The sequence below is a fragment of the Centroberyx gerrardi genome, chromosome 14 (genome assembly GCF_048128805.1).
Source record: "Centroberyx gerrardi isolate f3 chromosome 14, fCenGer3.hap1.cur.20231027, whole genome shotgun sequence".
NCBI classification, from domain to species: Eukaryota; Metazoa; Chordata; class Actinopteri; order Beryciformes; family Berycidae; genus Centroberyx; species Centroberyx gerrardi.
Window position 1 is genome coordinate 30,370,847 of NC_136010.1, and position 27,809 is coordinate 30,398,655.

General features: G+C 41.8%; 1 protein-coding gene across 1 annotated transcript in view; it reads left to right on the top strand.

Annotated features, from left to right (window-relative positions):
• The window catches only part of LOC139913097 (mitochondrial carrier homolog 1-like), a 75,950-nt gene extending 49,824 nt beyond the window's left edge, over nt 1-26,126 (top strand). Inside the window, exons 6-12 of the mRNA XM_078288266.1 lie at nt 16,558-16,609; nt 16,815-16,874; nt 17,017-17,110; nt 17,501-17,548; nt 17,631-17,698; nt 24,104-24,179; nt 24,492-26,126. Of these exons, the coding sequence (XP_078144392.1) occupies nt 16,558-16,609; nt 16,815-16,874; nt 17,017-17,110; nt 17,501-17,548; nt 17,631-17,698; nt 24,104-24,179; nt 24,492-24,563 (470 nt within the window). The 3' untranslated portion in view covers nt 24,564-26,126. The remainder of the gene's footprint in view (nt 1-16,557; nt 16,610-16,814; nt 16,875-17,016; nt 17,111-17,500; nt 17,549-17,630; nt 17,699-24,103; nt 24,180-24,491) is intronic.
• Nucleotides 26,127-27,809: the final 1,683 nt, after the last annotated feature.

Here is a 27,809-nt window from a genome sequence, read left to right on the forward strand (position 1 = left end):
CTGAACTCACACTAGCTTACTTGACTAAAAAAAAAAAAAGACTCACACCCCTCCTCACATCTCTCCTAACAAACCAGCAAATCTTGTTTCAACACTAACATTCAGGTTTGAGGCCAGTGATCTAAACATATCTGGAAATCTGGAACTATCAGGATTTTACATACCCATGTGTACAGCTGAAGCTGGAGGCTCCTGCTGTACATCCCTACCAGTGTCAAGCTGGCTCTCATCCTCTGACTGACTAGGACTGCTGGCTGCTCTGTCCTGCTCTGCTGTTTTGGATTTCTTTCTTTTGAAGAAATCCTGAATGTTCTGATTTCTTTTCATACTGTAATAGTCGCATGACGCATGTCACTTTATATCTTGCACAATACATTTAATTATGTATGCATGAATGAATGTGACATGCAAAACTTACTCAGGCCTACAAAGTTACACAAGACAGATTTACATAGTGTAAGTTATTTTTATTGAGTTGCCTTCTAGCTAAAGGCTTTGAGGGAGTTCCCTTTGGGAGGCAGTTACGCAGTAGATCTGGGGCTTTTATTTTGAAGGGTAAGAACGGAAGTGGAGCGTGTGTGGATAGTGATTGACTTGCGGGGAAGAAATAAAGTGTTGACAGTCTGTTCTCATGATGGAGTCTTTTTATTTTAGAATCTGCAGAAGTACAGGCGCAATAACGCTCGGCTACATTGGTGGCAGCGGTGGGATAATTCCTGCTTGGACACCCATCGTAAGATAAACATATTGTGTAAGACAGACGAGGCAGTTGCGAGAGTTTCAGCTAACTAGCTAGCGACTGCTAGCACCGGCTTAGCCTAGCTTTGTACAGTTAGTTAGCACGTGTTGGAGAGTCCGTACCGCGTCGTGCGTGGGGACTTCACCTATCTCTTCACCGTAGTAACGTTAGTTAGAGAAGTTAAAGAGCAAAATATATACAAATAAATAAATAAATAAATAAATAAATAAAAAAGATAAAAAAAAGAAGAAATTGCAAAATGTGGAAGTACGACGAGGACCCACTGGACTACAGGGAGCGACGCGGGGAAAGACCGTTTGCCAGCAACGTAAGGATTGAACTCCCACCGCCCTTCGCTGGGGAGGAAAGACAAAGTTTTCCCGGCTGGGCTAGACAGTATGAAGTGGCCGTGAAAGCGCTGGTGGGAGGCACCGGAGGTGACTACGATTACGAACTGGTTAGGATTTTGCCAAGGCGGCTGACCAAGGCTGCTTTTCTCTTGTGGGATAGCCTGCCAGCGGCCGTTCAGACTAACTATGCTACAGTAAAGGAGAAATTGCAGGAGGCTTTTGGACAAAGGCATTTTCTGGACTGTTTCAGAGCGAATCTCTCTGCCCGTCTCCGTGCTCCAGGTGAGAGTTTGGACGTGTATGCCGCAGAAATAAGCAAACTAGTTCAAGAAGCATTCCCAGGCTACGGTGATATAGCTCAGAAAGAGGAGAAATTCTGCAGATTTCTGGCTGGGCTCGACCCGGCTCTGAGAGCTAAATGTCACGAACAGGGGGCTACTGATTTGGAAGAGGCCCTGGTTATCGCCGGACGATGTGAGATGGCCAGAGAGGCTCTAAAGATGGACTATGTCAACACGCAGGTACGCCAGACTCCTACTGGAAGCGGTGCAGCAGCAATGGTGCACTCCATATCTGATGGAGGTGGTTTGTACAGAGCTATGGACAGACTTACTGAAGACATGAGGGAAATGAGGATGGAAAGAGACCAATGGCAGAGGAAAATAATCGACTGAGATCCAGTGGCGGGAGAGATGAATGGAAAGCCTCTCACCCAGTGCGTGGAGGTCAGTGTCAGTGTGCTTGTGGGGAGCAGGGCTGCCAGTCACGTCGCCCATGGGGTGAACAGAGGGGGTGTTCACCTGACCGTGGCTGGCGCGAACGGGGAGCAGAGGGAGGTCCCGGGGAAAAACAGGATTACCGGGCGCCCTACGACAACCGAGCCTGCTCTCCAAATTGGTGGGCCCCTAGACCCGCCAGGGGCCCCTTTAATGATGAAACACCGAGACGGCGAGGGGTGCGTTTTCTCTCCCCCAAGAGGGAAGACCCGGTCAACCAGTCGGGAAAAGAGATGTAGCTGATGTTGTGGCCCGAACACCAGCTACAGCGCCGATGGGCCCTTTGGAGGGAGAAATGTTTATCCCATCAACAGGTAAGGCACTGATGCAGGACACAACAGAGCGGCAGCGTACCTCATACGTGAGGGGAAGCATTGAAGGGACTGAAATTAACATATTAGTGGATTCAGGAGCGACAGAGTCATTTATCAGTGCCGATTTCCGCATGTCTGTCCCAGCACTACGCGAGCGGCCCCTAAAGGCGGACTTTATTGCTGCACGTGCGGTGAATGGCCAGATGCTTGACACATTGGGCACCATAACTGCCACTCTACATCTGGGAAATGACTCCTGGCAGCATGTTTTCTGCGTGATTAGGTGGTCTATACAAGCAGCACTGCTGGGCCTGGACTTTCTTGTCCCTAACCATGCCCTCTTGGATTATGCCCGTGGCGTACTGCAATTATGGGACACTGTTATTCCACTTTTGAGTGGCAAAGACTTGATTCCTGAGTGTTGTAATGTTTCCATCGCAACTGCCATGACACTGCCCCCCCTCAGCGAGATGCTGGTGCCTGTAAGTGTGTCCCCAGCAGGGCCAGTTGACCAGCTTCCTGCCTTTGTGGGCTATTTAACGCCCAAACTCCAGAACAAAGGTGAGTGTGTGGTGGCACACACAGTGTCATCGGTGAAGGATGGGGTTACTACAGCCCGTGTGTTAAACCCTACAGATCAGGACATTATACTGAGAGAGGGCATGCACCTGGGGGAGTTTTTCTCCATGGATGAGTCCGAGCTTGTGTCGCTTCCACAGGTTCCAGTTGGGACAGTCTATGCCGTTTCATCCACTGATGTGCCTTTTGTGTCGCTGGAGGAGTCTCCGGTTGGTCAGCAGCAGAAGGCGCAAGTGGCTGCACTGCTGGCAGAACACAAGGAGATATTTAGCACGTCGAAAGGGGCGACTGGCACATGCACACTTATCAGACATCACATCAAGACCGGTGATCATCCTCCCCTGCGACAGCGCGCCTACCGGAGCTCACCTGAAAAGAGAGAAGAAATAGACAAGCAGGTGGCGGCCCTGTTGGCTGATGGGGTAATTGAGGGGAGCTGCAGCCCCTGGGCCGCGCCTGTCGTCCTCGTAAAGAAGAAGAATGATGAGTGGAGATTCTGCATCGACTATCGCCGCTTGAACAGTATAACCGTGAAAGACTCTCATCCTCTTCCCAGGGTGGATGATACCTTGGATGCGTTGGCGGGCTCCCTGTGGTTTAGCACCTTGGATTTCTCTAATGGCTACTGGCAGGTGGAGGTTGCTGAGGAAGACAGAGAGAAGACGGCCTTCATGACGGGCAGGGGCCTCTACCAGTGGCGGTCGATGCCTGTGGGCCTCACTAACTCACCTGCGACATTTCAGCGCATGATGGAGCTAGTACTCAGAGGGCTTCCATGGCAAGTGTGTATAGTGTACCTCGACGATGTTCTGATATACAGCCCCACATTTGAGGACCATCTCTCCAGCCTGCGTGAAGTCTTCTCCCGGATTCAGGCGGCAGGCCTCAGACTAAACCCTAAGAAGTGCCATCTGGCTCGAGATCATATGGTATTCCTGGGGCATGTTGTTTCTCGCCACGGCTTACAGCCAGACCCTCGAAACACCGACAAAGTCAGAACCTGGCCTACCCCACGGAATCCAACTGAAGTGAGAGCGTTTGTGGGCCTATGCTCTTATGTTTTGTTAAGAACTTTGCCCAGAGTGCAGCTCCTCTGCACCACTTAACATGTAAAGACACACCTTTCCAGTGGACAACTGAATGTAATGCAGCCTTTGAGTATCTGAAAGGGGTGCTCTCGTCTGCCCCGGTTGTTACTATGCCTGACTTCAACATCCAACATACAAGTGTGTACAGATGCCTCCATGGAAGCAGTTGGGGCCGTGTTGGCTCAGGACAGGGAAGGACTAGAGAGAGTGGTGGTGTATGCTAGTCAGTCACTCGCTCCCACCGAAAGGCGCTGGTCCACGTTCGACAGAGAGCTGTGGGCTGTAGTGTGGGCTGTACGCCAATTCAGACATTACATTGGATCAGCTGCCTTCACCATCATAACTGATCATAAGCCTCTGTTGGGCCTGCGCGGCATGTCTATTGACAAGGATCCCACAGGAAGGAGAGCAAGATGGATATTGGAACTGGACCCTTTCAACTGGGCCATACAGCACAAGGATGGACAACGGCATACTGAGCCTGGTATGGTAAATGTCACCTCACAGAAAGCAACCACCCAGGTGAATGCCACAGGTTCGGACAGGGAGTTCAGTGTTCCCCAGACAGACACTTTGTTGTCTCAGCCACCCGCGGTGAACCCCCTGGCCTCTGACCTTACCACAGGGGGGCAGCGTGTGGAAATGGACAGTGTGTCAAGTGACTTGTCTTTCATGCATTCACTTTCACAGGATGCGACTGGACTGAAAGAGCTGCAACAGGCCGATCCAGATATTGGTAGGGTGTTGGATTGGATTGAGAGGAGTGGTTCTCGACCGCCTCGGGGGTGGCTGAGAGGTAGCTCCCGGTGGCTTCGGAAATTATGGACTGAATATTCCCGTCTTTCTGTTGTAAATGGACTGTTCTGCCGGACGGTTAAATCTTCCCTCAAGGGGGATGCTCAGTGTCAAGTGGTCGTGCCCTCCTCGCTTATCCCTGATGTGCTGCAGCACCTTCATGGAGGTCCTGCATCGGCGCATTTCTCAGCGAAACGAGTATGGGAACGAGCCAGGCAAACTTGTTACTGGCCCTTTATGTTCAAGGATATTCAGCAGTGGTGTGAGCAGTGCATCCCATGTCAAACCCGCAGGGCCCCGGTGCCGAAGCATCGAGCACCGATGGGGGGGTCCCAAGCGACTCGGCCATTCCAGAGAGTGGCGACTGACATTCTGGAATTACCAATAACTTCTAAGGGAAACAGATATGTGTTAGTAGTAGAAGACTACTTTACCAAGTTTGTAAATCTGTATGCTCTTCCTGACCAAACGGCCCAGTCAGTAGCACAGTGTTTGTTTGAGGACTATGTGTTAGTACATGGCATTCCAGAAGTGGTTCACAGTGATCAGGGCCGGCAGTTTGAAGCTGAGATTGTTCAGAGACTGTGTCAACTTTTGGGGATTAAGAAAACACGTATAACCCCAAGTCAGATGGCATGGTCGAACGCTTTAATTGGACTCTCATTGACCAGCTGGCCAAATCGTTGCTTGCTTGCGGTGGTGAATGGGATGATTATCTGAAACATGTGGCTTTCGCCTATAACACATCTGTTCATGCCTGCACCAACTACACTCCTTACTATTTAACTCATGGGCGGGAAGCCCGGGTCCCGGTGGATGTTTTGGTGCCATCTCAAATGGTGCGCTCGAACTTACCTTTTTCTCATGCTGACTTCGTGACCTCTCTGGTGGAGAGGCTGGAGACCGCTTTTGGTGGTGCCAGGCAGGGTGGCGCCGACGCCCACGAGAAACAAAAACTGTACTATGATGGTGCAGTCCGTCACCAGCCGTATGCAGTAGGGGATCTGGTATGGCTGCATAATCCTACGGAGGACCGTATGAAACTTGCTCCCCACTGGAAGGGGCCCTACAGGGTCCTGGCTGTGTTGGACTCTCAGGGTGAACCTGGACTCATCTATCGTATTGGCTATCCTTTGGACTCTGACGGACAGGAGCAGGTAGTCCATTACGATAGGCTGAAACCCTACACACTGCAGATGCCTGCTGGTTCTTCGAGTAGCCTCCCGGCTTCCCCTCTTCATGCTCCCTCGCTGCGGGATGAGGGGTCGCCAGATGGGGACTGGGTGGCTGTGGAGCCACTGGTCACTGGTGGCACAGGGACTGGTCATGTTATGGGCACCAGTGAGCCACAACGGACTGTGTCTCGTTCTGGAAGGACTGTGAGACTGCCTGTGCGTTTCGAGGACTTTGTCTCTTATGGTTAGCTGATTTGTTCAAGGTTGTATGTTGCATGTTTGTAAAGTGGAGAAAGGGGAATGTGTGACAATGCCGATTAGCATGTTTTCTCACTGTAATAGCACATTGTTTCAATATGTATGGTGTGTCTAGACGCTATGGTGTATCAGCTATATCTGGTGTACGGGATTAGTGTGGCATACTTTGTTGGGACCGTGCAGTTATGTGGTGGGGACGTGCATAAGGTTGTTTACTGTTTAAATTTTTGTGTTATGATGGCATGTTACTGCTGGTGTTTACAAATGTGTTTATTGCATTTATACTGTTACTGTTTAGAAACGAGGACGTTTCTTTTTGGAGGAGGGGAGGTATGTAAGCTATTTTTATTGAGTTGCCTTCTAGCTAAAGGCTTTGAGGGAGTTCCCTTTGGGAGGCAGTTACGCAGTAGATCTGGGGCTTTTATTTTGAAGGGTAAGAACGGAAGTGGAGCGTGTGTGGATAGTGATTGACTCGCGGGGAAGAAATAAAGTGTTGACAGTCTGTTCTCATGATGGAGTCTTTTTATTTTAGAATCTGCAGAAGTGCAGGCGCAATAACGCTCGGCTACAATAGCTAGCATTAGCATCATTGACAGTAACCAAACAATGACGACAGGTTTGCTAGCAAGCTGAGATGATGAGAGACCTGCACCACATTACCATGAAAATCAAAAAAGACGGGGGAAACTTTTTAGCTTACTACAGCTAAAACTTTTTTAACCACTGGCACAGTATGTGTATCAAAAAGTCTACTCACATCTTTCAGGAGCGACAAGTAGCGAGACAAGACCAGCGTAACACATGTAGCCCGGAATCCCAGGAGACTTCTTGACCTGTGGTTGACCGCTCCGCTCCAAATCAAAACAAGATCTTATTCTTATTCTTCTCTGGGTTTTTGGAAGGCTAGACACTACTCTGGCGCATTACTGCCTCTCAGGTTTAAGACTGAATTGCACCTATAAACGAAAGTTTGGTTTACTCGTCAAACAGTTCAAACTAAGTCCCGCCTCTGACTGGGCAGATAGCCAATCATAGTTTAGGATAATGGGGTGGCACCTGGGGTGGCCAATCAGATTCCAGGGGTGGCCCGTGCCACCCCAGGCCACTCCCTGGACACGCCCCTGGGTGAGAGCCAGGTAGGTCCCGCTGTTTAGTGAAGGTGATCTTGTGTCTTGTTTTATCGAGCAAGAACAAGCGATTTTGATCAAAAGACTTCAACTCACTAGGTCTTCGTAACTTTCCACTACATACGGCGGCTCGGGTTCTGTCTCACAGCACAATCTTACAGCTTTCATAAGGTTTTAAAAGCAGAGACACTTAGCCGGCGAAGCTAGATCTACCGGTGGAGGACAATTAAACCCGGGCAAATATGTCAGCGTCACCATATATATTTTCCGGTTCCGGTTCATCGGTGACAACTTGAAGTATAAATGGGTCCACTTGTAATTCCACTTAGCGTATGCCGAAACTGGCCCGGGTAGGCGGCGTCGGCACTTGTTATTTAAACGGGCGACACTGCAGCGTACGCCGGATGGCCCGCTTCAACCTGGCGGCTGAGAACGGCGCTGATGTCACCACCGCTCTCCTATTGGCTGAGATACTGAATGAAGTTAGAAAGAGAACCAGTCAAAACACAAGCAGACTGAGGATTCACGTTTTCTCCTGCAAGTTGTGATATAGCGTTTAATGCGTTCCTATCCTTGCCAACTGTGCAGCTAGCTGCTGAAATAAGGATGGTGCACGTGACGCACCGCCACCGGGTGCCTTTTGCACTTGATATTACCGGCTAACTCCACCTACGCTGTCTATGTCAGGCCCGTGCGCCCCGCCGTGAATAACAAGTGCAGCCAATAAAACAAAGCTCATAACTTGATTTTCTGTTTTTGGTACATTTTAAATGATTTAAAAAATTATGCTATCAAATTAGCCCGGCCAGCTAGCTTACACAGAACAAACGGCCACAGCAACTGCCTTGTGTAGGCTATTTAGCGTTGTGGTAAACAGCAAAACCATGCCAGCTAACTCAGTTAGCCAGCTTTGTGGAACACACCCACTTCGCTAGATGGCTTTGTCAGTTTTTGGCATGACAAACTCATGACGTTAATTTTTGACCAAGGTTTCCCCACATGTCAAAATAATCTTTCTTTACTATGACAAGTAACGTTATGTTAAAATAATAATGATTAAGTCCTGCTAATACCATTAATAGCCATGCTTACCTTGTTCTTCTTATGCACTTCCTTGTTGTTTTTCAGACTTCTATGAAGTGTCTCCCCTGCCAACGAATTCTTTCAGTCGCGCAGGCGCAGTTCTTATTCAAAAATTTCGGCGCGCAGTTCCTCATTTCCAGTTGTGAATAAACTTGATTGCTTCACATTTGCTCTACACGATTCAATCTAGTAAATTTGATTTTGCTTTGGATTTAATTAATCGTAAGTGATTGCATCGCGTATAGAGCAGAAACATCATTTCTTTGTGTAAATAACACATTATGATTTTGTAAAACTGACAACCCATCTTTCCCTGTTTTTTCAGTGTGCATAGAGCTTTGTGTATTACTAAGATGTACCATACAAAAAACAACATTGTAAAAGTAAGCCATTGTTGAGAAAATCTTTACGCTATATTTGTAGCCTAGCGCGCCGCCATCTTTATTTTCGTCAGCGCTTACGTCACGAGAATGGTTGTTAACTAGGAAGCCTGAGTAAAGTACTGGAGTACAGACTAGTTAAATTTTGGTACTAAGGATTTTGAAAGTTTTGATGAATCAAAAGACCCACAAACCAAATCAGAAACCCAATAGCGTATGCTTTGAGCCTGTTAGAAAAATTGCAGTGATAAGACCAGCTGTACGGAGGAGGAGATAGACGGCAACAGGATGCCTGAACTTGAAAATCGGCGCATTGGAAATAATAGGTGATGCCAGTGCGGGGCTTGGAGCCCGATGCCAACCTATGTTGAAAGTATGCTGCCAAGAGGTCAGTTTAGATTATCTGTATCACAACCAACCCGACCTTTCAAATGTGAGAGACACACACAGAGAGAGAGAGAGAGAGAGAGAGAGATTGTCTCTGAGGGAGGTCCTGCTGAGACACTGGATGCTCAATAAACAACAGGTGAGCTTACAAGAGTATCTACATTCAGCCGCCACGGGAAGGTGCTTAGAGCATACCAAGAAACCAAACCACACAAAACACAACTCTCCACATAAAGTCTGTACTCTACTACTGTCTCATCAACTTGCCGCACCACAAACGCATATCACGTCGCTGCTAACCTAACTTTAGCAGCCTAATCCAGCAGTCATGGCTATATATACACCACAATATCAATATACCATTCCCACCTAGAGGTCAAGTCAAATCTTAGCACTTTCTGCATCACGAAGCAGGTAGACACATAGGCAAAATAAATCAACGGTATGACTCACCATCAGAAGACTTGTTGCGGTTGATCGCGATATTTCTCCCTGTCGGAATGTTGCGATTCGGGTTAGATCATAGATATCTGCTGCCAGCTGAAAACCGCTTGGTTTTGTGTTCGTGCACCTATCCTCTTCTCTGTGTGGATAATTAATTTCAGATCCTTGATGTGGAGTCACCAAATACTGAATCACGCTGGCACTCCAATAAAAGTTTGGGCACGGAGATTCAGCTCCCTCCTCAACAACAGAACTGGGTTATCGGCTATGATAAAGGTAGCATGTTCGCCATGCTGATACCGTAAACCGAGATCAGTTCACTCTTCAGCCGTGTCTTGTAACGGGTCCTCTCCCGCTTTAGCCGTTGCTTCTGCATATCCATATAATTAATCCCAAATCCATTTCTTCCGTGAAAACGGCAAATAAGAACTAGATCAGCCTGCACCACCTGCATGTGTCCCGTGTTTACAAACACCATGTGCAGTAAACGCCGTTCCGCCCCTTCACACAAGTCCAACTTGATTGACCCTTCCCTATGTCATGTTTGTTGTGAAAATATTTTATTTTTATTCATTTTTTATTTCAATATATTATGATTTGCTTATAATTACATATAATTATTGTTACGACGTAGACTTAACTGATTTAATTGTATGATTATACAGTATTGTCTCATATATTGTGTGATAATCCTGATCATATGATGCATAATTTTTTTGTGTTAAATTAAATATTAATGAAATATTTAGGGGCACAGCTTTGGCAGTGGCCCAGCACACACATTTCCTGTGGTTATTCTATTTAAAGTAATGTTAAACGTAGCATTACTCGGTTGAACAGATGAGACGAACCATTCCTGTGACGTCACCAGCTAGCTTGTTGGAAGATGGCTGCGCCGTAGTGGCGAAGAAGCGAACTGTTGTTTATTTTTCTACCAAATCTAGGTGAATTTCAGGCTTGAATGCAGTGTCCTGTCTTGTCTGAGGTAAAATGCAAATGAACCAGAGTCATATTATCAAATGCTTCATCTCCACTTTAAGTAGGCAAAACACAGGAGTGTCACTAGACATGGGAGATTGAGAAAGATTATTCCTAGAGGGCAAAGGAAAAAGAGAGTTACAACAAAGGAAGATTTACTCAGAATCACCCAGGGCTTGAACTCACAACCTTTGACACCAAGGGCAAGCCGCAGACTTGCTGAGCTATCAGAAAAGGGCCTTGGCTATAGGTGGCTTTACACTATGACTGAGGCAACCACCAGGGTGCATAAGATCTGTCTATCCATACAAAGGCAGATTTCAAACTATTGTTAAATATTCAGTTTTAAAGATAAAATTCTGAGAATGTGTGTACTTTATCTAGACAACATAGAGAGGTCTATAATTTATTTGTACAAGTATTGAATGCTCAATAAGCGAAAAACTGATGTTTAAAGATGCTCTGTTTTCCATTGACTATAATGGTTTCCATAAGGGAAGAATTCAAGTAATTTAAAAAAAAATTCAGTTTTTTAGATAGAAGTCTGAAATTTTGTACGTTTCATCTACTAAGACGGGAAAATATTTTAAATTTTTTACATGAAGATTGGATATTGAGTAAGCAGCAATTCACCGTGGATGTGTACAGTACCATTTACAGTCAGACATTTTGCTCAATTTTTGATCAAATGAAAAACCCCACAACAGTTTTATTTGGGCACGTCTAATGATGATCTGTAGTCATTTTCATCTACGTGTGCAAAGTATGTGGGACTAGTTAGATTGAATTTGTTTTACAGTTTTTAATAAAAACAGAGTGGTGGACTTCATAATTTAGTATAGATACCATGAAAGTTTTGTCTTGTTTGGGCCGATAACCTTGGAAAATTACAGAGCTGTAGCATGTATTGTTGATTTTTTATGATTTTTTAAAGTTGTAAGGTTTTGACCGCTGCTGTAGCGCCACCATCTGGACTATTTGCCCCATACTTTAGTGAGTGTCGTTTGGCATGACATGGGACTGGAGCTATGTGCCAACTTTGGTGAGTTTTCATGCATGGGAAGGCAGTTTTAGTAAGAAAGAAAGATAGAATAATAATACATACAAACACAAGAGCTGCTGCCGGCCCCTAAAAACAGAAGGGCAAAATTGGATGGAGCCATGCAGAGGTACAGGTCAATCATAATTAATAATAAACTGCCTAATATTAGCCGTGAGTTTCCTAACTCCATGTCTATTAGGGTGAATGCCATCCTATTTGTATAAGTGTACATTATTCCAGAAGGAGTCAAAATTGTCAATAAAACCATAGCCAGTTGCCAAACAAAAGTTCTGTAGCCATGTGTGCAGGTTGAAGAGACAGCTAAAACGTTCAGAACCCTTCCCCAGGGTTGGAATGGGGCCGGACAAAAAGCAGGTTTTTCCCAGACTTTCTATGGTCGTGGCCAGCTACTCAAACTCATACTGAAGTTTAGCTGATTGCCTTGACATGACATCATTAGCCCTGCTGTGGACAATCACAATGTGAGCAGAGGGATACAGGTCAACAATCACGGGGACCTGATCAATAATATCAGCAACCTTAAAACCAGAGAAACAAAACGTAATAACAAACCTGACAGTAGAATCATCAATTACCAAAGTCTCAGGCTGGCCATCAGGACAGGCCCCAGTGTAAACAGCGACTGAAAAACGTACTGGACCTATATATAATTTGTCTCTTACATACCTGTAGTACTTGGACCCGCAGAGAATATTGACTCCCGAGTCAGCTGTCGGTTGAAATGGCAGACTCCCATTGCTAGCCTCTTGCTGCTAATAAAGTTTGTCCAAATAGGGTGTGTCAAAATATCTCCACAAAGTCAGTCTGTGAAAACGAAATGGCAATCAACTGAGATATATTTATATTCACAGCCCAGAAATCAGCAGCATCACACCATTTCCACTGATTTAGGGTTAGGGTTAGTGAATTAGTGAAAGTGTGCATAATGGCGGAATTGTGTCATGTTTACTCTCAACTCCCCTGTGGAGCCTACAAATGGCTTTTTTGGAGATATTTTGACAAACCCCATTTGTCATTGTTGTCATTGTTAGCAGCAAGAGGCCTAGCAACAGAGTTTGTCATTTCAACCAACAGCTGCCTCGGGAGTCAGTATTCTCTGCGGGTCAAAGTACTACAGGTATGTAAGAGACAAATTATATATAGGTCCAAAATGGCCAAACTTATCCTATAATAGGGTGTAAAATAGCAGCAGAACTATCTGAGACAGAAAGACAATGTGACATATGTGCATTATGAAAAAGGTGGATTATTATAAGATATATCAGTATACATATCAGTATATGTGTGTTGCGCCCCAGCCTAGGGAAACCTAGGCATAACTCCCCCTCTTTCCCTGCTCCCAAGAAGGACCAGCAGTTGCAGTCCAAAGTAGCAATTTATTGAAAGAAATCTAAGTGGAAGTAAAGCACTGCTGAAAATAATAAACAAAGTGGAACTAATCCCAGCAAACCTAACTTCCCTAACAGAATAAAAATAAACAAAAATACAGACTCTTAACTTAACTCTCTAAGGCAAAACAGGAGAAAAAATGTATCCAAACCAAAAGGCTACCCACCCCTACAACTTCCTGGACTGCTAGAAGTCTATTTTTGTATACAATTATTTACAAGATTTCCATGATTTAACAGCACGAAGCTTAAGGGTGTTTTCACACTTGGTCCCTTTCAGCCCTCCAAACGAACTCAGAGCGATTAGTCAGCATTTGGTTCGTTTAAAAAGGACTATATGTGAAAACACCCTAAATCACAGTGTCAATACATTTCCTAGTAGTACTCTTGCTACCACCAAAAGAATAAATCTGTCTGAACTGAAGGCTGGTCACACTGCTGCACTGGGAGCCGGGAAAGAGTCCTTGGAGCCATCCTTGGAGGATAATCAGCAACTAGGACACACCTATGTAAACACACACAACAGCCAATCTCAGCAGACCACCTGCGGCTCATCAGACATGCACACTCTGACAGATCCAAGAGAGAAGTACAACACACAATATGCCAAGACAGTATTCCCAAATAGGACCCATGGTTGTAACAGTGTGCAATATAACAGTAACAGGAGTATGAGAAAAGACAATATGTGAAAAATTACAGCATATATACAGGGGTACCCAAACATGTGCAGGTGTTCACATGAACAGGTCTACTGGAGGCCATACAAAATGTATGGAAGTGACCAGGCATGTAGATGTGCGTTGACACAACTATACGTTTCAGATATATTCACTTCACTGTACAGATAGAGATAATATGTACAAATGTGCATATTTGCTGGTGAGGGTTATGTAGATGAACTGAAAGTATTCATTGCTCTTCTGTATTTCCATGGAATAGGCTATATGGCGGTATAAACATAGATATTGGTCAGAAAAGTTTGATTAAACATTTTTCAGGCAAACCATGCCAAGGAACTACTTCAAAGAATGCGTGCAAGAGTGTGTGATGACTGTGGGTCGGAGGAATAAGAAGAGGGGAGAGAGGCAAGTGAGTGTGTAAAAACACATTCCAATAAGGATTTAGTGGATTGAGCTCATTTGTATGTAAACATAATTGACATCTTTGACAATGTTATCCATACTTATTTCCTATTATTTCATACTATTTAGGCTAATATTGCAAGGTGTGAGAGGAAATGTGAGATGAGTGCATGTGTAAAAGTGCATTCCAAAAATTTCATGCAGTAAATTCACAATGATTCAAGAAATCTGTTTTTTGAATACCCTGTAGTTTGTCACTGTTTAGCATTTAACTGCTTAATCCTTCGTCATTTTGCTAACTCAAGCACTTTTGGTGAAGTGCTTATAATATGTTATATAACCAAGTAGGCTAACAGCATGACATTTTGTTTCCTTTGCACATGAGTTTTTTAGACTGCTGTGGATGCTTACATAAGCTGTAACACTGTGATCTCTGTTGGTGTCTTTACTGGGGATTTGAGTGTGGCCTTTCTAGTGTGTGTGCGCATACCCTCGGAAATTTACAGGCGCTCTTTTCTCTTGGTCCAATGTTATCACTGCAATGTAGCACAATGAGCAACATGGATCTTGTTGCAAAGCCACATACAACTTAACTGATCAGCACATTGTTCATTTTTAATACTATGACCTGATTATTTGTTATTTCATACACTCATTTCATTACTCAGTGTGCTTGGGGGAAAATACTTTTTTGTGAGGCAATAATTGTCATTACAATATTTTCTGATGGCCACAGCTGAGTAAATATTCTGTCCCATGATGATATTTGAAATAATTGTATTTCATTCTAGTATTGATGAAAATAAGACGAAACCACAAAACATTGCAGCAGACGTTTTTCCACGTTTTGGAAAGTTGTTCTGCCCATTCTTATGGAGGACCAGAACTGTCATTTTAAGGAATGAATGAATGAATGAATGAATGAATGAATGAATGAATAAATAAATGCTATAACAAATAAAGGAATAAATGAATGAATGAATAAATTAATTAATACATGCAATAACAAATAAAGTAATAAATAAATGAATGAATGAATAAATAGATAAATAAATGTGGGAATATTTATAGAAATGCATAAATTAATAAATAAAAAAACAATAAACTAATAAATAGCTCACATTTTTATTTATTTATTCATTCATTTATTTATTGCTGCACATTCGATCTCCATTTCCTCAAGCATATGCTAATGAGGGGAGTCATATGTGATTAGGCATTAGTAATCGAACTAGCATTATAGGTAGCTTGCTTGGTCATGAACCAGAACCCACTCAACAGGCTGTTGCAACGGTTGCAATTATCAAAGAATGGCGGCGGACGTGCCAAATCACTTGCTGTTGCTTGTCTGAACGCAGCCATTACTACAGCTACAATGCAACAACTTGGGAGTCTTGGTGAGAGAGCGACCACTATTGGATGATCCATGTAAGGGTGCAGTGATCGATTGCACTTGCCTTGCTGTCACATGCTCTCTTGCTCATTAGCATATGCCTGAGGAAATGGGAAAGGAAATCCAATGTCCCAAGAAATAAATAAACAAATGAATGAATGCATGCATGAATTAATGAATAAATAAATAAAAAACATAAAAAAATATGGTATTTATTCATTGATTGATTTATTTTTGAAGATATTTCTTAATTTACGCATTTTTATAAATATTCCCACATTTATTTTACCACTTATTAATTTATTGATTTACTTATTCCTTTATTTGTTAATGCATTTATTTATTTATTCATGCAATTATTATTTCATTCATTTATTGATTTATTCCTTTATTTGTTAATGCATTTATTTATTTATTCATGCAATTATTATTTCATTCATTTATTGATTTATTTATTCCTTTGTTTGTTATTGCATTTATTTATTTATTTATTTATTCATTCATTCATTTATTTCTTAAAATGACAGTTCTGGTCCTCCATACATTCTACTATGTCATAGTAATCCCATTAAGAATGATCTTTTCTTTAAATGTTTGAAGGCATATTGATACAGGTAATGTTCCTGGCTATTTACATCTACAGTATAGTATGGTCACATGATGTTTTTTATTAGCTGACCTGTACTTGACTGATTAAATTTGCCATTACTTACATTATTCTCTCAAAAGATGACTTTCATTTTATAAGGTTGAGTCTAGAGTTCAAAAACAGAAAAAGAGTAAAATGTTTAATTGTTGTAAATGTAACCCTGGACACATTTTCGTCGACTGTAATGTAATTATTTTAGTTGACTAAAATCATAGGCCATTTTAGTCAGTAAATAATTTACTAAATTTAATCAATATGCCATGACTAAATCACTGCCATGACTGTTTTCATCAAAAGAGTAAAACTGTGATTTAATTTAAAAATGCCGTGAACATAATCACGGTCATAGGTATAGAAAGTGCAGACTGCCTCTGTTCCCTCCTAGTTGTCTTAAAATGGGGCCATTTGGAAAGGAGGAATACAGTTTTACTCACATTTTCATTAGTCTCCTTATTAGCGTTTGGTTGATGTGGCCAATAATGCCATATTTTGTTTTTCTTTTCCAGTTATCTCAGTGCGTTGTATGGCTCAGTTTGTAGGCAGAGAGGTCAAGTACAGGTGAGACCTAGTATAATGCAACAGATCACCATTATGCAAATTACATACCAATGTCACATATATGTCCTTATATTTACAATAAGAGCCAACCCTTTTAGAATGTTTTTGATTTTACCTCCTAAAGTTATTGTTTAGATTGGACATGCATGAATATGAACATGCATTTACACATGTATACATTTATGGAGTCTATGTCCGTTTGCAGAGGATTGTTCAGCTGTATTACCAAGATCTTTAAGGAGGAAGGAGTTGGAGGATTCTTTGTGTGAGTCATATTTCACAGTTTCACATTAGTAAAACTGTCACTGAGGAAAGCAACATTAGCAAAAAAAAATAAAAAATACTGTATTGACCTTTGACCTGCACAATCCTAATTGTGCTTTGTATGGATTGCTGTGTGTTTGCAGGGGTCTGATACCCCATGTGTTGGGAGAAGTCGTCTTCCTCTGGTGTTGTAATCTCCTGGCTCACTTCATCAATACCTATGCTGTAGACGAAAATGTAAGTCCATCATCACCACCACCCCTAAGAGCTAATATAAGCTTTTCTTTTAACACTAGAAAGGCCAGTGTATTTTGAGGGTCTAAGAAAGGGATAACAAGCCATCAATTTAATCAAGATAATTATAATTTTAACTATTATTTCCTTGCATGAAGATCTAACAACACTGGTTTGTACAGAAAGTCGGTCTAGGAAAGTAATGGAAGGACATTTTGAAAGCAAAGTTATTTCAGAGCTAAAATTCAAAACAGCAGTCAATTGATAGCAGACTTTTAAGAGAATATTTTTTCTCCTAATTACACTCAACACATTATATTAACAATCAAAGGTTGATTTCAAGTTATAGTATGTAAATATACCTTGAACTCTATCCTTGTACCTATTTTGCAGTTCAGCCAAGCCCCAGCAGTACGAAGCTACACTAAGTTTGTGATGGGTGTAAGTTTAACATCAAAACTGTATTTTGAAATGTTTTTCACATGTAGCATTACTTTTAAATAATGCGACTTTATTTCTCTAGATTGCAGTGAGTGTGTTGACATATCCATTCATGCTGGTGGCTGATCTTATGGCAGTCAATAACTGTGGGTAAGTGATTTATATGAATGAATTATTTGACATTTGATATTTCATATAAATAAATGTCTGTTTTGCTATTTAATATTATTTCACATTCTTCATACTACAACATCACAAACATTGAAAAAAGTTAAGACATAATTGGAGAGAAAGTTAATGATCACAACATGACATGATAGCGCTTGCTAGCCCTAATGTCACATTCAAGCGGCCAAAACCACAGGTGAATTTTGAAGCCAATAAGGAAGTGGCTGAAAGCTGCAGTTCCTCTAATATCCGCTAGGGTCAGCTCCAAAAAGACTCCAAAAACTCCAAGTCAATGGGACCACAGCCCAACTTCTCACTCAAAATATAAAGTCAATACATTTTTTCGACAAGAGATTATGGTCTCAGTAGCTAATTCTACTTCTTCTAATATGTGTCCATATGGCGATTTTCTAAATAATTTTGTCATTAACGGGATATAACGGTTATAAAACGGGGTAGTTTTCCAAGTGATTGACAGGTTGCCTGTCCAGTGATCGGCAGGTAGCTGGTTACGGACCAATAGCAGGCAGCACTATGGCACTGTGGGAAACCCCCGGCTTCGCTCTGGCTGCTCTGGCTCCAAAAAATGTCGACATGGCGGCGCTCGTAAACCCCAACTTTTTGCTTCAAAACGGCCCTTCAGAAACCTCTGGGTGATGTCACACTCACTACGTCCATCTTTTTTTACGGTCTATGGTCACATTACATGTTGTGGACAAGAGGTCAGTGTTATGCATTTTAATTTCTTCCAAGGCATACACTCATCTGTAAGTTGGACAGAGTGGGGGGTCTGTTGGTGAATGCATTTAAGTAATAATCGGCAACATTTTCATATAAATAAATGTCCGTTTTGCTCCTCTGTCAATAGATAATACACAGTAGTGATTCAACCTATAGGCAGTTCATTAAAGCTTTTACATTTGCTGTTCTAAACACCTGGTGTTGGGAAAAATCCTGTCGCACAGTGTTTTATGTTCCTGGTTTGTTTGGAATAAATAGAAGAAGAACTGGGTAGTTAGCATGATCAGCAATAGCCACCATGGCTGAACAGACAAGGACAACAGCGCCACCTACAGAAACTCAAACTTCATCAACAGAAAATCCAAGGAAAAAGATTTCACAGTGTTGGACACACCGTTTGAGTGACAAGTGATCTCTGGGAAGTGCAATTCAGAAACACCAAAATAATGACCACTTAACACCAAAGATGGCAAATTAAAAAAATATTTTATATATAATGTCTCTATATAACTGATCTGGACATATCCCCATCTCCCTATCACTTTTTTGAAAATGTGTTTTGTCCCTACCACACCAAAGTTTGGTGGCTGGGTGGTGTTTGATCCTGGCTAGCTTGCATATTACCCATCTTTGTTACTTAAATTACTAACAATATAATGTTTGCTTGCTAGCTAGCACGGCAAGAAGAATGAATAAGTATCTATCATTCTTTGAGTGACTAATGTTAGCTAAATGTGTTGCAATGGTGTATCATACAGTATATTGTAATCTGAATAGCACCAGAGGGCGGATATTTCAATCGCCAACTCAGGCATGGCACCGAAATGAGGTACCGAAATCTGCGTTGCAATTTGGTCCGGTAGGCACCGGTCGTACAGGAACTGGTGCCATAGTGGCACTGGGTTTCGGTACCCAACCCTACAAATATTGGCATTTGCATTGGGCCAGGAGGAACAACCCACAATGTATCTGAACTAGAGGTCTGCTACCCGACCCGAACCTGACGGGACCTGAGACTGTATGTCGGGTATTGGCCGGGTAGGGCTTTGTTTTTAAATAAATAATTCGGGCTCGGGTTGGGTCGGGCTCGGTTGTTTTTTTTCATGCGTGGAAAAAAGCACAATGTTTTATGCTCCTCGCTTTCTCCTGAAGCTCTGTCATACACAGCAGGCTGGGCACACACACAGCCCCCCTCCCTCTGTTGAATGCTGCGAAAGCGCCACTCTCTCTCTCCTCTCCTTTCCGCTCTGCCACTCCTGTTGCTGAAAGACGCACAGCAGCTACAGTACCAAAATGGGCTTTTTTCATTTTTGTTTTTCTATTTCATTTTCTGTTTTACAAATGATAAAGGGAAAATCAAGTCCTTTATAAATGTTGTAGTATCTGCCGTTTCTGACCAGGAAAATGAAAAATGCCTTCTATTTCCGTTTTTCATTTGTGGATTTTTAAATGAAAATCAAATCACCATTCATTTTTCATTTTTTCATTTCTGTTTCTGAAAAGAAAATAGAATGACCAAAAAATACACAGACCATGAGGCTATGACTTTTAAATGGGAAAGTTTTGATTTCGGGTCGGGTTTGGGCTTCAAATGTTGCATTACAGTCGGGCTTAGTTTCGGGTCGGGCCTGAACGTTGTGGGCTTGGGCTGGGCTCGGGCTTAATTTCCAGGCCCGTGCAGACCTCTAATCTGAACTACCTACATTCACCACCCACAAGACAGTGCAGTGTATAGAGCAAATACGTTCCTACCATGCCAGGACATGGCCATGTCTCATAAAGAGAAACAGATAAAACCAACAAAATGCAGAACGTTACCGCATCTTAGCTATTTAGTCCTAGTTACCAATGACCAATCACCAATGTAGTCATCATTAGATAAATCATGCAGAAACTCTTTAACCCTCACCATGCAACACAGCACCACCAGTGTGTTGCTATAAACCTACACTCAAGAGGACGGTTACCCATATAACTTAGAATCAAGCACAGTGTAATCACTCATCTACACCTTACACTTAGTTGGGAAAGGAATAAGTCAGATTACTGCCATAAGGGAGCCCCTTTGCTGTCACCTTACTTGAAGTCTGTCACTTTTCTGAATGCAAATTGGAAGAGGGAAGAAAATCCATGTAATCAATTGTCCAATATTTTATTATACAGTCCTGGGAAATGAACATTGTCACAGTCTATCGTTCATCTGTTGCTTCCATTGAGTGTCCAGGAACATGGCTTGAGTCCTTTGAATAAGAATCCAAATAGATACAAAATAACTAAGTAATCGTCAGATGGTCCAAGGCAAAGTTGTGTAAAGGAGGCTGATAGTGACCATGTTGCCTGACCATTTCACTGGTCAGGCAACATGGTGTCCACTGATTAATCAACCATGTGGTGAAACTCTGTGTCGTGGTGTCAAAACGTTCAAGACAATTCAACTGTGGCTGGGCGGGTGGGCGTGTGCGTTATATGAGCACAAACGCAACATTTTCACGAGAGTGTCCTGCTCCGCCTGCCAATCCGTCCGCTCCTCTGTGTCTCTCCATTCACCTCTCATTGAAAATGAATGAGGACCAGGCGACTATCGCGTCCCATGTAAAAAGCCCTTAAAGGCCCCATATTCTACACTTTCCAGCGTTTTATTGTATGTCTTGAGGTCCATTCAAAGCTGTTTGTCTGGTGTCATGTACCAAAAACACTCTCAATCCATTTTTACACGTTCATTTTCCAGCATCTCTCTGAGCCTTACCAAGAACAGGCTGTTTCTGCTGCTGTGTCTTTAAGGCTCATTAATATTAACGACCCTCTGTTCTGATTGGCTAACCGTTTCAAGAGTGAAATGTGAGACACCACAGACATGGCAGCTACAGACTACGACAGGAAGGTATGTCAGGAAGGAAAAACTCTCCGGTAATAAACAATGACAACCGCTCAACCGCTTTGAAAAAAATGCTTTTTATTTCTTACAAAAATTATAATGAGCGTACCTTTGTGACGCCACAAAGTTACGGAAGTCCAAACAGCTCGTTTAGAGGCTTGGTTTTCTAATATGGATCGTGTGGATTTAGTAGGTGACTGTGCTTTTTGATACTTTCACGATGTTTAGATAGCACTTCTTTATAATCAAAGAGGCAAGGGAAATCCTGTTTTACATGATATGGGACCTTTAATGCCATCCCCTTCCTGCACACAGCCTCCGCTATATGGACATGGTCCTTGAACCTCAACAATTGCTGCTGCTTGCTGGTAAAGGACGATCAGGATCAGCAGATTTGCGAAAAACCCAAGGGACCCAAGTCACTGTTTGTAAATTAGTACTCCCATTTCAAATTATTTTGTGCTAACTTACTGTGACCCAGTAACCATCCCATTCACCCAAGTAAAACCATTGTAGGTCTGCAGTACTACATGAACAGATGATGTATGTATACTAACAGTATTTAAGATTAGATGCACAAATGGGCCAACATTTGCTTTTCTGGCAACATCCAAAATTATTAAAACATAATTTCATGGATTTGAAAGAAGTACAATTTCTAATATATGTTAAGGAAGAAAGCCCAAAGCTTCAATGTACAGACTAATTAGCTTTACTAATTTGTAGAGCAGTTATATAATGCATAACTACCACATCACTACTCGATACCTTTTCAAAGATGTAAAGATTATTAGTGCCAAGACACTTTTGGAAAAGCCCAAGGCCTCCCCAGTTTCTGTTCTGAACACAGTGACTCTACAGTTAACAGTTAGCTTTACAACCCACACTACAATACATTTGCTAACTAGCTATGCAAATATATAAATGTTAGGCATGGCCCCAAAAATTTGATGACCTGATGCATCAACAGAAAGACCCTATATCGACCACATTCCTCACAGTTGATGTATTGCCGAAGGACAAATGCGCTGCCCCTTTTAGATCAGCTGATGTAAACAAGCACCCTAGTACGGTAGATTCAGATGCCGAATGCCTTTTACAGCGCGCTCTTGTGAAGTCCAGGAGATCAAGAAGTACATGCAGACTTCGGGCGAGTCCGCTACCTTGCAGACTTCTCTGGAAATATTTCCCATCGTTCATTGTATGACGGATGTGTTCTAAATACGTCAGCTAACATAAACAAAGGTAGATCTAGAAGAAGAAAAACAACAAAGGCAGATGTCAAGCATGACAGAAAAGCAGCCAAAGAGAGTATTCCTGTGTACATTTTTAAAATCTAGGCCTACTTATATGATAAAACGTAGCCTATATTCAGCTATTGTTTACTATAATCGGCCTGTAATGGCTAATGGACATGTCTGCTCTGCACCTTTGCCTCCTATGATAGCGAGTGAGTATTAAATGCATAATAAGATATGCCAACGTGATTATGGTTCAGATTTTGCATCAGTGGTATCCACAGCGAGTGAGGGCAGAAGGCCCAACCCATTTGCCCGTTTTATGTAGTCTCGCACCCCTGCACCCTTACGAACTCATGTAGTCACGATGAGCACTTAAGTCAACATGAGAATACAGAAAACCATAGTCCACGAGGGCTCAGTCCGCACATTTGGATTCAGCAAGAGTCTCTGCTGAGCTCGGTCTACTCCTTAATAATAATTTTGTGGTTCTAATATTGAATTTTATGCAGACCATTATATAGTTGAAAATAGAGGCATAGAGTGAACCATATATCACTGACGATCAGCTGTGACATCTGGCTGACTCAACTGCAAGGACTAATTCTGAGTGGATTTTTTAAGAAGGCAGATGTGGATTATGAACTGTCATCAGTTGCTTGAAGAAATTTGTGTGGATAATGCTTTCAATCATAATCCTGATTAGATTTCTGAACTTTTTTTACATAGTCTTTTTCTCTGGAATTTTCCTACGGTGACGCTCCATTTAGGTGCACTTGAAACATTTACCTTGATGCACCAGTGGGTGGGATGGCTTTGTCACCTGTTTTCTGCCCACACACGTGTTCACACACAAATGTTCTTGTTTGTTATTCTGTAAATTTAAGATTGATACACCTTAAAAACCAAAACCATGCCAGTTAAAACTCGTTTGTAGTAGTTTGTTAGTCCATATAACACACCCGTAGCTTCCCAGCACAACTTCGTAGCAGCGTTAGGTCATTAGGGACCGATCTTTAGAGTTCCGAAAAGAGCAGAAAAAGAACAGAAAATATCCATAAAATTAATCCATACAGCTCTTGCAGCATAATCTGAGTCTCCTGAAGCCAACAATCGCACGGTGAGTGGAAAAGATCGATATTGACGCCATTATTTACAGCAAATCTTCACTACAGCCAGTTGATTTTGAAAAACGTGGCTGGTCAAAAACAGGTTTGATGCAATGACCGTGAGTATATACAACGAAATCAAAAGTTTGATTTTGTTGTTAAAGTCAACTTAGTATGTCTAAGAAACAGAAAACCCATGTCCATGTCCACCATTTGCTCTACTGCATAAGTGCTGCTACCACCTCCAGGGGTGGTGTTCTGTATCAGACCCTGACCTCTGACCTCCCTGTGGAGGGGGTCAAGAGAAAAAATTATTTCCCTACAGGGATCAATAGAGGATCACATTATTATTGGTTAGATGTGATGAGAATTTGGTTGAGGGGGGGTCCACTCAAGTCTGATCTCTGATGCTTTGTGTTCCCAGCTTGGCAGCAGGTCTTCCTCCTCACTCGCCCATCTTCAAGTCTTGGCTGCACTGCTGGAATCACCTCAGCCATCAGGTAGAATCATTCCCATCCATCAGTAGAAATGAAAAACAGCTTACTCACAGTATTACTGTATGTTCAGACTGGCATTGACAAAATGTTGCTGTGATGAAGTGCAAGATGACACTACTTATCCCAACAGTAGCAAATGTCTTAAACTTTTAAGCTAACCTAGCTAAGCTAAACATTCTTCACAAAACTTGCAAGGAACATTTGGCTGACCTTGACCCTTTGTTTGTTGCTCTGTTTCATTAGCCATTTAACATGACTCTTCTTGACTATCTGTATGTCATTCCAAACACTTATGTTTTTATTCCCTCATCTCAGGGCCACCTCTTCAGAGGATCCAGCTTCTTTTTCCGCCGGGTGCCTATGACATCCATGTCCACTGAGGACTAACATAACTACCTGCTGCACAAGTTAAGCCACCGTTCTTTCTCCTCCTCAGCTTATCCCTTCTCCTTTGAAACATTTCCCAAAGACAAGCAACCTGCTCCAGTTCTATAGCCTCTACTGCCCTCATGTGGATGTAGTAGTAACAACAAAATCAATGTTCATGGACTGCCACTGAACTTTTTTGTTACTGGAGTTGCTTTAATTTTATTCAAAGTATTGTGAAATGTCTCTTAATTTAAAGTAAAGAATACATAAAGTGTGGGTTATCAAAAGAACAAAGCATTTTGGAGTGCCTAATGGTATTACAGTTTTTCTCAGTCGCTTTGGTACATTTCTCGAATCATCCTTAACATTCGCAAAACAGTAAGTGCATTTCTCAAAACAATTCGTACAAACAGCACCACACAATGGATTACCTGCAAAAGCCCGTAACTTGCTCAAAATCCTTAGTCTATCTGTCAAAAGTAAATATTTATGTCAATGAACATGTCAGTACCATCAGAATGACAAGTCCTTGTGTCATTGTTTACAAACAAGATAGTCAAAATACTTAGTCATGTTGTCAATATAACAGTGTACTCTGTAAGTATTTTCTGATGTAAACTATGGCTAAGGTTTTGATGACAATGATTGAAAATGCACAAGGCTGCACTTTTTCTGTATGGCATATATCAATTTCAACAGTACAAAGTTACACATTACTGTATGTGGGAGATTGATTGCAAGAGATTGGACAGGATTCACATTTACGCTTTTACTGTTTGTACTGTAATTTGTTGACAGACCATGTCATTGCGATACAGAAAAGAAAAAGACAAGACTGTTTTACAACACTGCATAGCACAAAGGAAAAAAATACAAAATTTGAAATGTAAACATAGGAAACACCCCTTAGGCAGAACTGTACATGCAGCGCTGTATGGGGAATTACAGTGCAGTCTTTCTATACCTCCTGACGTTCCTGTCTTGTAACACTGTGTTGTGTTGTGCTCTGTCTATAATGCTTGCCAATTGAAGGTTCATGAGATGCACCTCTGAGCTATTTTAGAGAACTGGTTGATCATTGGTTGATCTAATGCTTCACACATTCCCCTTCATTAGTGAAAGTCAAGATTCACCTGAGAGCAATTCATCAATTCAGGACACATTTACAAAAAAAGTCTAATAGAAATGTATAGAAAATATGCTTGACAGATTATGACAACTGGTTCAACCATTTTGCATGTAATGACTTATGCAATGAACTAATGCCTAGATGTTTTGGGGGGTAAGACTATTCAACAGAGAACCGGTATAATACATTTTGATCAACATGACATAAGCAATTGATAATGTAGGAAACAGCATACAATTGTACATAATCATTTGCATGAATGTGCCAAAGCATTTGCAATTTGTTCAAAAGAATGAGAAACTGCTTTTATGATGTGCACAAGTGACTAGATGATGTGGAGGTTGAACAAGTAGTTTTGAGAATTTCAATTCTGATCTGAGAAATGAACCAAAGCGACTGAGAAAACTGTAACAAATCAAAACACTAATTTTAGATCCAATAGTTTTCTGAGGCCTGAATTTGCTAAGGACAAAAATCATCACTCATAAAAAAATACATGCATGTCTCCAGTTTGTTTTTCTTGCAAAGACCTAAAAATAATAATAAAAAAAAAAAAATTCAAACTGAAAAGAAAATTATTGAAATTTATGTGAAGGCATAAGAAAAGTAAGTAAAGTAAAAGAAGTGAATTGAAAATGTTGTCTAAAACCCATAGCTACAATGCAAATATAAAGTCAGACAAACATGATAGGAAATGTTGAACAAGTGTAGCACTTTTTACTCTAAACTGAAAATGTACTGTGTATATTACACAGTAGATATTTCTTTAACTATAATTTTCTTTTCACTTAGATTGAAGAGAGTCTTTTGTGTCTTTATTCTGTTGTGCAACAAAATGTCTCTTGGATAAATGTGTTTAACTTTTGGCATTTCATTATATGCATTGTATCCAATGTTTCTCCAGTGGACTGGTTAAAGACCATAAATGTTTAATTATTGGATCATGATGTCCTCTGTTCAGCCCAGGGGGCTGAGTATATAACTGTTAAGGATGACACTGGGTTCATACTTCTACCCTAATGAAAGCTGTCATTGCAGTCATTTGTTCTTTCCAAATTATATGAAAATTAAAGTGAAATTAATGTAATGACCATTCACTCTCAAAATGGGTTAGAGTGATGTGTCATTCAATTAAAAATGGGATCTGATTCAGTCAGCGTCGTTCATCTCATTGATTACATATTTATTGTAGAACTGCACAGTACCAGTTGTCTATGGGAAGCCCCAGATTCCACAAAAGTATGCACGAAGATGTTTATTAGGCGTCCAAGCACTGCACCCTATTGTTTTTGTTAGGATCTGTCTAAAACAATCTGTACCTCAGACACTGTAATGGTCTGTTTTCACTTGGGCATCATTGGACGGGAGGGATCGCACTGCTTCACAATATTGGCCATAAATTGTCCTGGGCAGGAACAAATCTTCCTGGACAGGCTGCCTGCATATAGGAAAAATTGGGTGAATGATGTTCAGCAGACACAGAACATCCGCCATTTACACCCAAATGCCCCCCTCTCAGCTATCTTGCTCCCAGCACCCCCTGACATTCTCTGAATGCCCACTGGGGGTGGTACCACCCCCATTGAGAAACACTACTGTAGAGGGTGCTATACCAAGTTGTTTCATTTCTTCTGATCAAGACACCACCTTGATTCAGTCCATCAACATCCTGTCTAGAAACAATAATGCACCTAATCGGGCAAAGTACCAAATTAGAAGATATAAATGTCTTTTCTGCAAAGAAATTTGCACAGGAACATCCATCCAGTGCCAGGAATGCAAACTGATGTTTCATGTTGTCTGTGTGTCAATGACAGAAAGACAACTCCAGACCTGGAACAACATGGAATAGTTCTGCCAACAATGTGTAAGGACTCCATTCTGTTTAGACAAAAGTCTTCAAAGAATAAAAAGTGCTGCAGGGGTGGAACAAATTCAAAAGAAATGTAACAATTAAAAGCAGACCTGCAAACTCATAAGAGGTGAAAAAGGTGACATGTTTGTAAACCAAACCCCTGTAGGGGGTCCCCCAGAAGAAAATTTTTGTTATTTTAACATGTAAACAAAGCATTCTGGTGCACTCTGAGAAGAAAATAAAGGGAAAAGACAACATTTATCTTCATTCATATCATTTA